Source organism: Leptonotus elevatus, chromosome 15 (genome assembly GCF_054856555.1).
Source record: "Leptonotus elevatus isolate MCC_2025b chromosome 15, RoL_Lele_1.0, whole genome shotgun sequence".
Classification (NCBI taxonomy): Eukaryota; Metazoa; Chordata; class Actinopteri; order Syngnathiformes; family Syngnathidae; genus Leptonotus; species Leptonotus elevatus.
The window spans coordinates 3770188-3787205 of record NC_141253.1 but is presented as its reverse complement, the minus strand read 5'-3'; the positions used below and the strand labels follow the sequence as shown (position 1 = coordinate 3787205).

The 17018-nt window shown below is 39.6% G+C and overlaps 1 protein-coding gene across 1 annotated transcript; it reads left to right on the top strand.

The window, feature by feature from the left end:
* Positions 1–805: 805 nt before the first annotated feature.
* Positions 806–16376, top strand: pde8b (phosphodiesterase 8B). The gene is made up of 22 exons (XM_086097516.1): positions 806–1321; positions 5165–5221; positions 6307–6497; positions 6740–6799; positions 7763–7820; positions 7905–7993; positions 8099–8177; positions 8279–8419; positions 8493–8581; positions 8664–8718; positions 10362–10419; positions 10783–10860; positions 11372–11448; positions 11572–11736; positions 11875–11920; positions 12120–12249; positions 12453–12651; positions 13141–13358; positions 13503–13641; positions 14669–14836; positions 14923–15052; positions 15446–16376. Exons 1-22 carry the CDS (start codon positions 1001–1003, stop codon positions 15553–15555), a joined length of 2658 nt encoding a protein of 885 aa, XP_085953642.1. The 5' UTR covers positions 806–1000; the 3' UTR covers positions 15556–16376.
* The last annotated feature ends 642 nt before the right edge of the window (positions 16377–17018 follow it).

Below are 17018 nucleotides of genomic sequence, written 5' to 3'. Positions count from 1 at the left end.
GAGAAGTTCATTGAAAAATACACACAAATTAATATTTGTAGTGAAAACTATTATAATTAATTTGAGGACAAATTGACTAAAGCAACAAATATTGCTCAGGTCACATGACCACATGTGATGCGCTCAAATTTAGAGCCCGATTATTTTTTTCCTTCAAAACTAGTAAATGGTGCCGTTACAGTATTCACATGCTTTACATGAAATGACCACAAAAGGGAGCTAAATGAATTATCACTCAAAGAGGAGAATCAGTGAGCATCACTTTAATGATATTAAAGGAAACATTTTGTGTCTTGATAGCATTTCTGTGACATGCTCCCATTAAAGTTTGCTAGCTTAATGCTAACACACAATTGAAAACACCATAGAGGCTAATGAAACGAGTGCTGACATTTCTCCGACTTGAACACAAACGATAGCAGCACATGCAGACAAACAATAGCTTACAGACATTTTTTTGAATCCTTAGTAAAAAATGACTAATTATACTGCAGCTTACTGATTCAGTTGTGAAAGTCTTTTTTTTTATGCGTCCGCTGTAGGCTATTTCAAGGCACCACTGTTACTATTATCGGTAGGCCTATTATTGTTCTTCTAGTTAACATTTTAAATGGGGCTTAGTACATCGCCCAGAGGCACCTCAGTCATAGTTACGGTTTTCGTCAATTCACCAGGCGTGATGAAAAACTTGCCCTGACTTTTGGTCATGTGCAGAGATTGGGGCTAGAGGGGTATTATGTCATATTGTCAGTGGGTGGGATATTAGGGGGGTGGGATATTAGGGGGGGGGGGGGGGGTTGATAACTAATGTCACATCTATTCAGTTCTTCCCGACGGTCGCTCCACATGTTACAGAAGAAGCGGTGGGTGTGATGCGTTCAGGTGCCTTCTCCATTCATTCGCTAGACGCCGCGTAGCAGAGCCGTCGTGCGGGGATAGCAAACATGACATCCAGCCTGCTGCCTTGTTAGGAAGGAGGACTCGTCTCGGCGGGGGCGGCATGGGCTGCGCACCCAGCATCCACGTCTCGCAGAGCGGCGTCATCTACTGCCGCGACTCGGACGAGTCCAACTCGCCGCACCAGACCACCACCACCATCTCGCAGGGGGGCGTCGGCAGCGGCGGCGGCGGCGGCGGCGGCGGCGGCGCGCTGCACGGCCTCTTCGTCAAAACCGACGCGGCCGACGCCATCCCGTCCGTCATCGCCTACCAGAGCCGACACTCGAGCTTCAACTCCCGCCCAGAGCGCCGGGACACGATCGGAGGCGGCGCGCAAGTCCTCATCGAGGCCGAGACGCAGACCAGCGCCGCCGGCGTCAAGGTAACCGCCAGGCGGCCGAGCACACGTGAGCAGGCCGCTGTGTTTGTTTATGAGCCGCGCAACAGAGCGCCAGCGCCAGTATTTATGTGACGTCACCGGCGGAGTTGCAATAGCTCGTGAATGCACTTGCACAGCCTGTAATACAGTAGACCCCCGCATACCCGCGGTTCGGCACCGGCGGTTCGTGGATTTCCTTTTCAATTTTTAAATCTAATAAAAATAACAAATAAAAAAAACGTTTTCCACTGAAAATGCTCCATTCTCGTTTTTAATTTTTTTTTTGAGTGGTTGAAAAAGCATTCAAGTGCATTTGTTTCCTATGTATCAATTAGGAATAAAACGAGTCCTCGAGTAGTTCAAATAACTTTGAAAAAAAAAGAGAGGCAATTTTCCCCATGCGTTGCCGTTTTGTGCATCGTCAGGAAGACTAGGTCGTTTTTGTAAGTCGCTAATGGCTGAGCTTGACTCATCTTCCCGACTGGACGTTGAATAGTTGGAATCCAGTTTAAGTTTATATTGATATCACGACCTGTAGCCATTAACATAAAAAAATATCTTCCTGAAATCATGTTCAATTGCTAATTCAGGATGATAAAAAACAAAACAAATAATTTACACTGATATGGAATGATATGGCGCCTCACCATATCAAATGATTGGCCCATCCTCTTGATTGAATCACATCATCATCACGGAAGAGTCCATCCACTATCACCAATGTGAGCACTTTTTTTGTGTTGTGCTAATATTTTGTTTGTGTTGTAAGTATAGTGTTGTGTTTAGTGACTACCCTTTTCATTTTTAACTCATTCACTGCCATTGACGGCTATAGACGTCAACAATTCATTTTAACTATTTCTACTAGTTTAACATTTTTTCTGCTTTTATTAACAAGAGTATGAAAGCCTAGAATTTTTTTTTATTGCACATTTAGAACAGATCTAAAATTTGATTGTGAGTTAACTAGAGAAGTCATGCGAAAAAAACTCTTTTTTTTTAAGAAAAAAAGTATAATTGTCTTTTTTTTTTAATTAAAATTATTTATTCATTTATTTTAAGGAAAAGATTATTAAAAATTAGGGGCGTCAGGCGATTAATTTTTATCGTAATTAATTGCACGATTAATCACAAATTGTATCTGTTCTAAATGTACAATATTTTTTTCTAGGTTTTCATACTCTTGTTAACAAAAGTGGAAAAAAATGTTAACCTCCTAAGGCCAAGCTGTTTTTTTACATGCAAAGTGCTGTCCACGTATGTGGCCACTAAGCCTTAGGAGGTTAAACTAGTAGAAATAGTTTAAATGAAATTTTGACGTTCATAGCCGTCAATGGCAGTGAATGAGTTAATGTGTGTAAGGAGTGGGAATGACATTTCTTTTATTAAATGGCCTTAAATAGGCTGTCAGAATCGGCACATTAACTGTACGGTACTGTATTTCTCCTAATACAGAGTGGCACCACAAGGGGGCGCACAAATCTGCATCCAAATGCCAACAATTAGCAATTGCGCAATACAAAACTATTTCACCTACTATAGCAATTTATTTTTCTTACGTGGGGTCAGAAACGGCGCCCTGCGGAGAGTTAGCGCTATGCTACCAATCAAAGTCCATCGGGACAAAAGTCAGCTATGTGAACCGAACAAACCCAGAAATAAACCAGGATGCAAAAAGTGGCAGCAGATGAACACAAGCCCGTTTTGATAGCTGCATGTGTCACGAGTGTGTGTGTGTGTGTGTGTGTGGTTGGGGTATCAACTGTTTCTTCAGAGGAGGGATCAATGATACCATTGATTATTTGAGACCAGCACTTGAAGCCTCCCCCCTGCAGGACAATCTTCCATAGTGTTGATCATGCTCCCCCCCGTGTGTGTGTGTGTGTGTTATTGTGCGCATGTCGTTTGTTTACCCCTCTGGTCAGACTGCGAGTCACATGAAGGCGCTGATGCCGACACTCACGCCCGAAGGTCAGTAAGATGGATATGAGAGTCGTCGCAAGTTTGTTAACAATGTGCGTTTTGTAGGTTAGGGTTAGCAAGCGACTAAATTGAACCCGAACGCTAACGTACTTCCAGTTGTGACTTGCTCTATGTGTGTGTGTGTGTGTGTGTGTGTGTATGTAACCCTAAACCTAACTCTATAACCTCTTGAGCCTCCTCACTAACTCTAACCTAACCCTAAACCCATAAATTCCTTAAACCCTTTAACCCTAACCCTAAGTGAAGATGTCGGTCATGGCTAAAAATTGTACTCTAGTAAACTTATTATTATTATTATTATACATTAGTATTCAGTGAACCATTATCATTTACTGTAGATACTCTAGGAAATGTAAAAAAAGAAAAAGAAAAAACACCTGGGTTAATCAATTTGTCCAATCATGAAAGACAGGAAATGAAGGAGTGGTGCTAAATTCAGGAAGTAGTGGAGGAGCCCATTATTACACTCCACAATTACAAAATCAGAATAATTGTAAAAATAAAAAGATTATTAAGACTCATTTTTAGTTGTTTGATTTGTTTACATTTATACATTCTAATACATTTATATTATTTTTTTTAAATAACAAAATTAATAAATTTAGTTTCGTCCAAAAGGAACTTGCATAATTATAGTGTTTTAAATAATTTTATTTGTCTTAATAATTTTTAAAAAATTTTGTTTTGTACCCAAAAATAAATAATCATCCTAATCATGATTTCAATTATTACCAATATAATCACGATTAATATTTTCTTCATAATCGAGCAGCCCTATATTCTGGTTAACAGAGTCATTCCAAATTATATTGTCACGTGAACATACGCTTTGAGTTTAGATCTGACACAATCGGAGTGAGATAATTCCGATTTCCCGCTTTCCTCGAATGCAGCATTTGATTTGTGAGGATTATTTTGATTTAAAAATGCGATAAAATGTCGTTTGACTAGTATAACAATATGCCTAGTTTGTTTGTATGCTAGTCACAGGCAAAAGCAATCCAATACGACAATATTAAAGATGAACGAGATTTTGCTATTCAATTTTTATCTACATGTGCTAAACAAATAGACGGCACCAAATTACAGAACATTTGAATTTTCGTAGGTGTAACGTGACATCCACTTTTGACGATTCGCCATAAAAGAGGAAACTCCGCTCTACAAGGTTTGAGTCAGTTGAGTAGACCTACCAAAAAAGTCTTTTGAACCTACGCCAGAAAGACAAATTATAGTCTGCCATTTTGTCTTAAGTGGCCATTGTATGGCCATCTTGAACGTCTCGTCTTTCTGAAATAAACAGTGTCACGCAGAAAGTCAACAGAAAGTTCTTCAAGCTGAGTGCACATGAAAGTGAAGTACATACAAAGTCCATCGACGACAAGCTACCTCCCGAGTTCCCTGGAAAATGATTCAACATTCTCCGGGTTGAAGTGCGACGTCTTGCTATACTTGACGGTCGCCATAGTGACACTGATGTCATCTGAGAGTCCATTGAGAGCTAGCTAAAAATGGCTAATCAGTCTATGTGTGAATATTTGATCACATTGCCTCGCAAAAAGTATTCAACCCTTAAAATATGTCATCAAGCAAAAGCTAAGTTAGCTTTTTTTTTCATCTTAGCTTGCATTTTGGGTTCACGTGGACGCTGAGCGGCTGACTTTGACGCACTGGGAAAGTTGCAACAGCAATTTGTGTTTCACAGCCATTACAGATACATTGCCGATGGCGTTCATCCATCACTTTGTCACGCGCGGTGGAAGTTCTATGACGCACACACGAGGCCCTGCGATACGGCACGTTACACTGATACCATACCCTGTGACGGAAATATACCGTTGCTAATGTTTTGTCTCTTGACAGGTTTCCTCTACAGAACAATGTGTGGGACCCATGAGAGTGAGCCAGGAGCCCATTGAGGTGAGATTACTATTGCAATTTTTACTACACTTGCTTAGATGAAAACGTATTCACTAGCAGCCATTTTAGAGTATTTCTTTAATGATTATTTATAACACCAAATCTACCAAATGGAAGAATAGACCAGGAAAAAGTTTGATTGTACCTTTTTCCGTTCTTTTATAATCCGTAGTTTTTCCCAGTGGACTTATATATGGTGCCAATATATTATATCAGATCTAAAATGGGGCATTAATGTCATCTACTGGGGGTTGTGCATCAAGTCGTATACGATTACGGCTATATTCTTCAAAATATTTTTAAAAAATCCTTGAGCCAAATACCTACTTTATTTAAATCTTATTATAAAAAGTATGCATATTTTCTCCAATACCTTATTTTTTCCTAAAATTCTGCAAAATGTGACTTTTAATCTTGAAAATATGTATAATTATCTCCCAAATAAATAACTTTATACTTGTAAGATTATAACCTTTGGCAAGAAATAAGAAATTGTTTTAAATAAAAAAATCTAATCTTTGTTTTTGTCTGGAATATATACAACATTTTAATTGTAATATTTTTTTTGAAAATGTACCACTTTTCCTTTTTAAAGATGACATTTTTTTCATAACAAAAGTATCGTTTTTTTCGCTCTTGAAATATCCGGCTTTTTTTCTAGAAAAAAAATAAATATAATATAACTTCATTTTCATGTCAACAATTTCTGACTTTTTCTCTATTTTCCTTTTTTAATATATATTTTTTTAAGTTTAAATTTTCTTTCTAAAAAATACGAATCTGTTTTTTTTTCATACAACTTTGTTCTCGTAGGATTGACTGTTTCACGAGGAAGAAAATATATTTCATAAAATATTCTCAAAAAAAAAATTTATGCACACCAATTTTCCTCTTAAATATGAGAGCTCATTGTCGTACAAATATGATTAGGACCTCTTTTTCTCGTCACCATACCACTTTATTTTATTCATGACATTATGACTGTTTACTCTCTTTTTTGGGACTTTTTTTCTCTAAACTAACTGCACAACAATTATTCATCAGTGTCTCGTGCTGGCATCTTGTTCCCACCTCAAACTCCGCAGGTCTTGCTTGTGTTCGCCAAGGAGGACGGCCAGAGCGACGCCTTGTGGTGGGCGTGTGACCGTGCCGGCTTCAGGTGCAACATCGCCCGAACGCCCGAGTCTGCACTCGAGTGTTTCCTGGACAAGCATCACGAGATCGTCGTCATCGACGGACGCCACTCGCGCTATTTTGAGCCCGAGGTCGTGTGCCGGTGAGGGACGTGATCAATTGACTTAAAAATGTGTTTAATTACATACATTTTAATATAATAATAATAATAATAATAATACATTAATTAATCATTTTGGCCATTTCCAGAGCTCCTTCAAAAATTAACTTGTTCTTGAGATTTTGCAATCAAATTTTGAACATCAGATATAAAAAGTTTAATTTCAAAGAGCACATTCTTTTGTTTGCTCTGGTCTTGATGTATCTATTGTTATTGTTTTGCAGGATGATCCGTGCCACGAAGCCCTCAGAGAACACTGTTATCCTCGCCGTTGTGCCACAAAAGTAAGTCAATGCAGTGGTGCCTTGAGATGTGAGTTGAATTTAAAAAAAAAATCTCAAATCATCATTGTCTATTGAAATGAATGGAAAAGCTCTTAATCCGTTCCAGCCCGCATGTGTATTCTATATTTCCGTTGAAAAAATAAAATACATACAAAAATGCCTTTAAAAAATTAAAGAAAACCAACTGAAACTTTACCTTTGGTGTATAAAACTAAATGAGATTAACTAAAATTATAACAAAAATGTCCTTCATTTTTGTCTTTGTCATACATTAGTTTTCGGGTTTTGTCTTGCTATATGTTCATACATAAGAAGGAAAAAGTCAAATGCTTGAGAATTTTTTTTACATCTTGCACTCGACAAACACTCCATGTATAAAAAAAAATTAAACTAATACTAAATCTAATAAAAACTAAAGTAAGACAAAGCATTTTCAAAAAATAAAAACTGACAAACTTTCTCAAAAAATAACTACAATTAACTGAATTTCAAAAACAAAATAAAAAACAGCTATAATTAAAAAAAAATCCAAAACTAAAACTAACCCTGAGTAAAACCCGATGTAATCGTGTCAAGAATGAATGCCTGAAAAGACACAAGAAATCTGTCATGTGGCTTTGAAGGGACTGTTTAAGGACTATGTTGGCCGCCAAAAAAACATGACCTCAACTCCCCAATGCACTTTTACTTAGAACGTGAAATTTGGTTAACATGTCTCAAGGAGCCTGAAAATACACAGAAAGTCTTCCATTTTGGTTTGAAGTGGCCATTTTAGTGTCATTTTGGTCAATTCCCAGAGGTTCTTTAAAAGCAAATTTGTTCTGAAGAATTTTATGGTCTCATCAAAGCTTCTGAGTTTTTCTCATATGATGTCACCCACGTTCACTGACTTGTTAGTATTGGCAATAAACAAGAACGAGTTCAATGGACTGTCCATGTTTTTTTTGCATGCCATTTTTGTAGGCCATCCGACCAGGACGAACCCTCCGTTTTTCCTCTTCTGTGCGCTGGATTCAGCCGAGTATGTACTTTCCTCATATATATATTTTTTTTAAATCAAAGTATATCCACAAATTTAAACAATTGTCTCTTTGTGCCTTTGCAGAGCTTTGTGGAGAACACCAGCGTGTCGGCGTGCTATAATGAACTGGTTCAACTTGAGCACGGAGAAGTGCGATGCCACTTCAAACTCAGGTACATCACACAGAGTGACGCACGCTTTAAGTTCACTGTATCGATATGTGTTTATAATTATTATTATGTGGTTCCTAACTGTGCCACACTGGCCTGTTCTGTCAGGGCTTGTAACTCGGCCTTCACGGCTCTCGAGAAGTGCCAGGAAGCCGTGGAGATCACCAGTGAAGATCACGTCATACAAGTAGGACGGAAAAAACCCCATAGGCAATAATGGCATATAAATAAATAAATAAAAAGAAATACTGAACCGTCGCGGATGTGTTTTGACCATCCTTTTCACAGTACGTGAACCCCGCCTTTGAGCGTATGATGGGCTACCACAAGGGCGAACTGATCGGCAAGGAGATGGCCGAGCTCCTGAAGAGCGACAGAAACAGAGCCGACCTCGTGGACGCCATCAACAATTGCATTGAAAAAGGAAAGGTGAGCTCATCCGACACGCCCGGTGCGGAGTTTGGAGTTTGGTCGGGACTACACTGCGCTCTATCGCTCACAGGAATGGCAGGGGATTTACTACGCCACAAGGAAGTCGGGCGACAGTGTGCCGCAACACGTGAATATAACGCCCGTCGTCGGCCAAGGAGGGTGAGTCCAGGCAACCAACGAGCGGCGCCGGAGAACGTTTCCGAGAAGGTGACAACTTTGTTCTTGCTTTTTTCCCCGCCAGGAAGATCAGACACTTTGTGGCCATCAAGAGACCGCACGTCGACAACAACAGTCAAGTGGGTGTTGCAAAAAATGACGTAATAAGCAGGAATTCAAGTCGTTAGTTGTGGGAGTTTTTTAACCGGTGTAGAGCTGTCAAAATTAATCGATTAATCGACAAGTAATCAATGACTATTTTAATAATCAATCCCCCCCCTTTTTTTAAATCACTATAAGAATACGAAGTACGAAATAAACAACAATCATTGGTTAATAAACAGTAAACATGAGGGGAATGCTTTTTTTTAATACACTTAAATATAAAATAAAGATTAATCCAATTAGTCGATTAATCGATTGAATAATCAGTAGATTAATCAATTCTAAAAATAGTGTCAGCACTATACTGGTGCTACAGGGACGCTAAATATAGTGACCAAATTGCTAAACTAGCTCCTCTAAAAGTGCTAAAAAAATCCAATAAAATTATTACCCTAGTGTTAAGTATTATTGTGTCAGTTCCTAAACACTCAAGTCTTAAATGCTCAGCCTATTTGCTAACCAAAACAACAGCAGACAACAAGGAAAACTCTGAAGTTACCTGCTACGTATGTTTTACATTAACGATTAGCATTCCAGTAGACTCATATGTTGTCTGCCCTAACTTGGCATAAATTTGCACGTACCGCTAATGTTGTTTAATATTGCAAAAAAAAAAGATACAAATTCCAGCCTGAGTTGTGAAGTGAATCAAGTGTGTCGCTTCGCTCAGCAAGACTCCCGTCCCAATTACGTCACGCTACGCTAAGATACGGCTAAATCCGGATAAGGCCCGCGAGGGCTAGCGGCCAGGCCTCAGGTCTATTTATACGAATGAGAGGCTAGCGTTAGCGGTTTTTTTTTTTCTCCCTCCTCCATGTATCCAAAAGGTGAGCCTTTTTTCCATTGGCCTGCCAAATGGCGTCGACTCCTGCCCGTTGGGATTGGGAATCCTGAGCGGCTAATCCGATTCGTTCCGTCGCAATGGTGTCATTTTTATGTTGTTAGCAAAACACTGATTAAAAGTAGCGATACAAGTTTAGTTTGTATGATACCATCTGACAATTAGTCGGGCAACACTTTTGAAGCTAACGCTCCTTTGATAGCATGCCAGGTTTCTCCACGCAGAATCACGCGTTAGTCATTGAATACGCAATTGGCCGTGAAACTGGATTTCCATTTCATTGTGTTCTTTAGTTGGCCGTGTTTTCGTAAGCACTCGGGACTTCAAGCGTGTTCTGTTTAACTTTTCCCTCTCGCTTAAGTGTCGCCGTCATCTTAAGTATTCCAGGGACTTTGCTTGAGATCATTCAGGAGACACATGCAGCCCGAGATGCTCTTAAAATCTGGCAACGGTGTTACGATACATCATCATTAGAAGTGTTTGTATGTGCTTAATCCCATTTACTTTGTTGAAGCCAACTTTCTACCATAACTCATTGGTTGTTTGCAGTCAAGCACGTTGGAATTAGCCACGACAGTTGCATTGTACGCTGCTATATTTGGAACATCCAGAAAGATTTCATGAAGGGGTTTTCACTTTTCAGTGACATGCGTTACAATAGAAAAGTCATGACAGCAAGTCACATGTCGCGTAGTTTTTTACTCATGATTCACTGAACATTAAATGACTTGCTCTTAATGTATCTTCAAATAAAATATATATTTTTTAATTTTCAAGTGTCAGGTGCACAAGTATAACAAGGAGGATCGGTGCGGTGTTGAATACTCCCACTCAGGTAAAGTTACCAGCGTTTGTCTTTAGAACAAACTTTGTAGAATTAGCTGCTGTTAGCGGGGCAATACTTAAGCATTTATGTTGTATTTCTGTTTGTGGCATGTTAGCATAGATATGTTAGCAATTTCAATCTTGTTAGACTTGTTAAATTAAAGCTTTTTGCTTGTTAGCAATGTATTAGCTTATTTTGTGCTATGTTAGCGCATTTAACTGTTAGCAGTGTTTTAGCCACTGTTGTTGCTATCATTTTCACAATAGCAGTTAGCAGAGGATTAGCCTAATGCCAAGTCAAGGAATTATACCAATACGTTTTGATCAACTTTTTTTTGTTTGCTTTTACCTCCTCCTACATTTTTATTCCAAGAGTGCCTTTCGCTACTCCACCGTAACAGGAGGAAAGACTCGATAGATACGAGATCACTCAGCTCCCGTAGTAGCGATGGTGAGGACATTTTATGATGATATATACGAATGCTGCATTCGAGGATGGTCGGAAGTCGGATATATCCGAGTTGGTTTTTTTCCCAGTTCTGATCTGAAAGCATTTGAGGTGAAAGTAAACAACCAAAATGGCGGTTAGGTGATAAATTGTTTTTTATTTTGGTCCTCAAAACTCATTTTGACGTCCAGAAAACTTACCTTCTCACAATTTTGCTTCATTTATTGTTTTTATCTTATTTCATACAGTTCAGTAGTTCACCGTATAATTTCATGCAGGGAGAAATTATACGGTCACGTACGTTGTGTTACGTGAAGTTATGTCGAATATTTATGAATGAAGAAAGCTATCTAGTTTCATCCTTTTTTTTTTCCCCCGCAATTGAAATTTCCAAATTCTCGTACACACTTCCCGGTTTGAACTCTTCCGACCATCCCCGAATGCAGCATCATTCTTATTTTTATTATTATTACCTCTTACAATGTTAATAGCTCTTCAAAACTCTGCCGCTTAGCTGCCAGTTTACAGAACCGGAGACACTCCTCCGTTGCCAGGATCCACTCCATGACCATCGAGGCTCCCATCACCAAGGTTGCTTTTTTTTTTTTTTTTTTTTTTTAAATAATCTCTTACATTTCAGGTGTTTTAGGAATGAGGTCCATTATAGATATTGACAACGTTCCGTACCATTTCATGTCCATTTCATTTGAACAGGTGATCAACATCATCAACGCCGCCCAGGAGAACAGCCCACTGACGGTGGCCGAGGCTCTCGAGCGCGTCCTGGAGATCCTGAGGACCGCCGAGCTCTACTCGCCTCAGCTGGCATCCAAGGACGACGACCCACACGCTAACGACCTGGTCGGCGGGCTGATGAACGTAAGAGACTCGAGAAATACTTGAGATGTGTATTTTAGTTTAGTGCCCGATGAGCCTCTTTTTATTTGTAAAATCATCCTCATGTTCTATAAAATGAATTTAAGCACGGATATTAATACGTTTTATTTCCTTCCGCAGGACGGGCTGCGGCGGCTATCTGGCAACGAGTATGTTTTCTCCAAAAGTAAGTGAGCTTCAAAAAGAAATTGTCACCGTTTAAGATTGAACAACCTCAAATTGATTACCATTGTTTAAATGTAAAGTAACTTCCACACGAGAAAAAAAACACATTTGTATTTGTTTGCTACATCACATTATTTTCTGTCTAACCATCAAGTTGCATGCCTGGAATGGAGGTTTGATGAGGTCATGGTTTCTTCCAGACACGAGCCAAAGTCAGCTGGCAATTCCGGTCACACTGAGCGACGTCCCTCAGTCCATCGCTGACATGCTTAACGATGAGGAATGCTGGGAGTTCAACATCCTCGACTTGGAAGCGGCCACGCATAAGAGGTTCATTTAAATCACTTATGTGTAATGACCTTTAACCTGTCTGGCTTAAATAAATGTGTGTTAACAAAAGGTTCATTACGGTAAGAACTTCGAAGCTAATGTAGCAAGGTTTGTTATTAGCATTGCGGTTGAACTTTACATTAACAATCTTTTAGTGCTCGATAGGCAATGCTTACTGTGTTGTCGGGTTGCTTGACTCAAAGGCCGCTGACTTACCTGGGCCTAAAGATCTTCACCAGTTTCGGGGTGGGCGGCTTCCTCGACTGTACCGAGACGTCGCTGCGCTCCTGGCTGCAGCTGATGGAAGCCAGCTACCACTCGTCCAACTCCTACCACAACTCCACGCACGCCGCCGACGTGCTGCACGCCACTGCATATTTCTTACGCAAGGAGAGAGTCAAGGTTAGTGGCATGTAGATCCGTTTATGTATTGTGTATTGTGTAAAATCAGGGATCAAGGAAAGGAGCCTTGAGGGACTCCTCGGGCGTAAAATAAAAACGATCGCATTATAACTTTTTTTTTCTCTTAAAATAACATGAAATATGACACCTTTTATCTCGAAACCTTACAGTATTTTCATAATTACAACTTGCTGACATATTTAGTCTCATCTCTCTAATACAATTTCTTTATCGTTACATTAAAAGTTTTTTCGAGCAACATGAGCTTACTCGTAACAATAAAACTTTTTCCTTGCATTATTGTGACGTTGTTCTTGTGACATTAACTTTATTCTCATAACATTGCAACTTTAATCAGACCTACTGTATTGTAGTGCATTGTGTATGGAAAACACGAGAGTACCGAGCACGGAGCCCTGAGGGACACCCCGAGCGCAAAATGCCATTCTGACCGATTCTGTCGCCATGCGTCTTCTGTGTTCTCTTCAGAACAATCTGGACCAGCTGGACGAGGTGGCGGCGTTGATTGCGGCCACCGTGCACGACGTGGACCACCCGGGCCGCACCAACTCCTTCTTGTGCAACGCCGGCAGCGAGCTGGCCGTCCTGTACAACGACACGGCGGTGCTGGAGAGCCACCACGCTGCGCTCGCCTTCCAGCTCACCGTGCGCGACGGCAAGAGTAACATCTTCAAGAATATTGAGCGGTATGATATGAAAGAACAAAAGATTATCATAAAGTAGTGTTGTTATGTGTAATTATTTAATCCATTAAAAATTGCACTGTATAATTTCCTGCGGCACACAATAGCTGATAATCAAATCCCATTTTTGTTTCCCGACGTCGACAGGAACCAGTTCCGAACGTTGCGGCAGGCCATCATTGACATGGTGCTGGCCACGGAGATGACGCGACACTTTGAGCACGTCAACAAGTTTGTCAACAGCATTAACAAACCCCTGGCGGCCATCGCGGAGACCAACACATGTGTGAGTGTGAAACGTAGCCTTTTTTCTTCTTCTTTTTTACACGGTTGACGTGCCAACTTTCACGTAACATTACGATGTTATTCTTCTAACGTTATTATAAGGTTGTTTTTCTTTTGTTCATAACTTTACAAATTCTTCATACGTCACTACGTTTTTCTCCTCACATTATGACTTTATTCTCATAACATGAAGCTTTTTTGTAACATCAATGACAATTTTTTTTTGTAACATGTTGACTTTATTGTTTATTATTATTCTATTTATTTGTAACATGTTAACTTTATTCCCGTGTCATTTTTTTTCATAGTAGCATGACTGTTCTAGTGACATTAGAGTACAACTTCTTCACTTAATTTCTTTGACGACTTTATTCTCATCACATTGCAAATTATTTTTCGTAACATGACATCTTTAATTAACATTAACATGTTACAGCAAAAGACAAGGGCAATAACATCCTTACAATTCGATTTTTTTTTTTATCGGAAAATATGTTCTCTTAACATTATGACTTTATTTTCAACATTAGGCTATTAACAGTAACCCGACTTTTTTTGACGTTTTTTTTGTGTGATATTACAACTTTTTCTCATAAAATTCTCGTTACATTACAACTATTTTTACATTTTCACTTAAAATTACAAGTTGTTTGGCTTTATTCTCAAGATATTGCTATTTCTCATAGCATGATTTTTTTGTGTGTAACATGATAAATAATTTCACAGTTACACGTGATTCTTGTAACATTACAACATATCTCGTAACACGTAAAAAATTTTACGTAACTATGTTACGACTTGATTTTTTTTTTCGTAACACGATGACTTTATTGTCATAAGTTCTTTGCATAAAATTCTAATTATTTTTACGTAACACTATGAGATTGTTTTATACATTGCAACTTTATTTTCATAACTATTTTTGTAATTATGGCTGTTCTCGTAACGTAACTTCTTTGTCGTGAAACTACTTTTGAATGTCTTTTCACGTGAGTTGCCATCATGAAGTGTCTGCGTGTTGTGCGCAGAGCATGAACAACGACTGCGAGGGTCAAGCGAACATCAGGAACTCTCCGGAGAACCGACTGCTGATCAAGCGAATGCTGATCAAGTGCGCCGACGTGGCCAACCCGTGCAGGCCGCTGGAGCTCTGCATCGAGTGGGCGGGGCGCATCTCCGAGGAGTACTTTGCTCAGGTGCGCGACGACGTGGACCGCCGCTCTTGTCGGACATCGCGCCGTCGTCACGGTGATCTTTTTCTTCTCTCCGTGTGTTCCCGCAGACGGATGAGGAGAAGAGGCTGGGGTTGCCCGTTGTGATGCCGGTTTTTGACCGCAACACCTGCAGCGTGCCCAAGTCGCAGCTCTCCTTCATCGACTACTTCATCACCGACATGTTTGACGCTTGGGATGGTAGGAATGATGGAATTATAGGGGAGTCACATTGTTGTAATAAAAATAAGAGAAAGGGGAAAATTCCCGTAACGTTACTTTTTTTGTGAATGACAGTTTTCTTGTAAAATTTTAATGTATTCTCACAATTTCAAACGTCGTTCTCATGACGATGCACAATTGCAACCTTTTCCTCACACCGTTGCCCCTAACAGTTAAACTTATTCCTCATGAATTACAATTTATTTTCATAAAATATATATTTTTTTCACACTCATAACAACTCTACTATATTTTACCGACAGACTTGCTTTAGCATAGTTGATAACTTCTGTCAGCTCTTTCGCCTCTGGCCCCCTCCTCTCTCATTTCCATGACGACCGATGCTTACGGGGTTTATGGTTGTCTCTTCAGCTTTCGCCAGCCTGCCGGGTCTCATGGAGCACCTATCGGAGAACTACAAGTACTGGAAGACTCTGGACGACATGAAGTGCAAGAGTCTGCGTCCTCCGCCGCCATCTTGACTATGAACACGGGAGAGGTCCTCAAGTCTGTTTGAGAGATTTTTTTTAAAAGAAAAACATTTTTGTTACTTAACACATCGCACGCAGGTGTGATGGAGACTGCTGAAACAACGAACACTGTGGGTTGTTCACAACATTTTATATATTAAAAGTACTAGTGGTATCGGTACTGTGTATCAGTGAGTACTCAAAGAGTGAATACAGTACTCATACTGGTATCGGTCTGAAAAAAGGTGGTACAGATAGAACATCCCTACTGTTGGCGTATGGCTTACTAGCGCCTTCTGGTGCATATTATAAGACACTATATGCTCCTTGGATAAAAAAAGAAAAAGAAAAAAAGACGCAACTAGGTTGATGCCTTTTGACGTGTGGGCAGTTGGACACCAAGCGAGTGATTAATGGTTATGTTTACACAAACAGCTGATAAAGTGCCAAGTGAATAAAAAAAAAAGAATAAGTGAAAAGCATGAGAAATGTAAGTTTTGGAAGTATAAGTGCTTGTGGCCATGGGAATGCTCGTGAAGGCAGATGTTAGTTTACATATTTGTTTTCATAAAAAGAAACAAAATGGTTATGTAACTTGTTGCTGAGCTTTGTAATGTCTCAGCATTTGATAAGTGCTGCTGTTGAGGACAGGTAAGACAGCTCGAGCTGCAACATTTTTACCTGGAAATCAGACTCAAATTCATTCACGTGATTTTTTATGTATTTATTATTAGCATAAAAACATGACAAACGAAGCGTTTTTGTATGGATCAATGAGTAGCACGTGTTCAACTCAGCCAATGGAGAGCTAGCGAGCACTAAAAGTCAGCCATTTTGCTTTAAGAATATGTTATATTTTTACCAATAAATACATTTATTCTAAAACATTTTTGGGATGAATTTATAGACGTCGTGACAAAATGAATTGTATTTTTGTAAGCATTTTTACACACGAGAAATCAACCAGTGTCACGTGACCCCGCTCAGCCAATAGAGGGCCCGCCAGCAGTCTCATCATGAGCCACAAGATGGCGCGCTTACAACAATAATTCGCTTTACAACTTTGACTTTCCATTTTTAATAAATAACAAAAAAACATTCGAGACAAAGGTTGTCGCCACCGTAGCAAATACAGCAAAGGTGTTAACCGATGCCACGTGACACCAGTAAGCCAATAGAGAACGAGCTGGCGCTGTCAATCGATCAATCGTTGTCAAGCGCTACACTAGCGTCAGCATCCCGCTTTACAGATTGTTTATTTTTTAATGATGACAACTTTATTATACAACATATTAGGAGCAAAGGTGACAAATTTGTCAAATGTGACATATAAATCATGTTTTATTTGTATTTTTACGCGCATTGATTTGTTAGTATCACATGACTCCAGTCAGCCAATAGAGGGAGTACTTACAAACTACTCAGCCAATGAAGATGACCCATTTTCCCTATCCCGGAAGTGTCATTATTGGCAG

Excerpts from the sequence above, each read along its gene's own strand:
- pde8b (XM_086097516.1), top strand. The coding sequence starts at position 1,001 with ATGGGCTGCGCACCCAGCATCCACGTCTCGCAGAGCGGCGTCATCTAC. Across the intron at positions 6,800-7,762 it reads CTCGCCGTTGTGCCACAAAA|GCCATCCGACCAGGACGAAC; the intron begins GTAAGTCAATGC and ends CCATTTTTGTAG. Across the intron at positions 10,861-11,371 it reads CAGCTCCCGTAGTAGCGATG|CTGCCAGTTTACAGAACCGG; the intron begins GTGAGGACATTT and ends TCTGCCGCTTAG.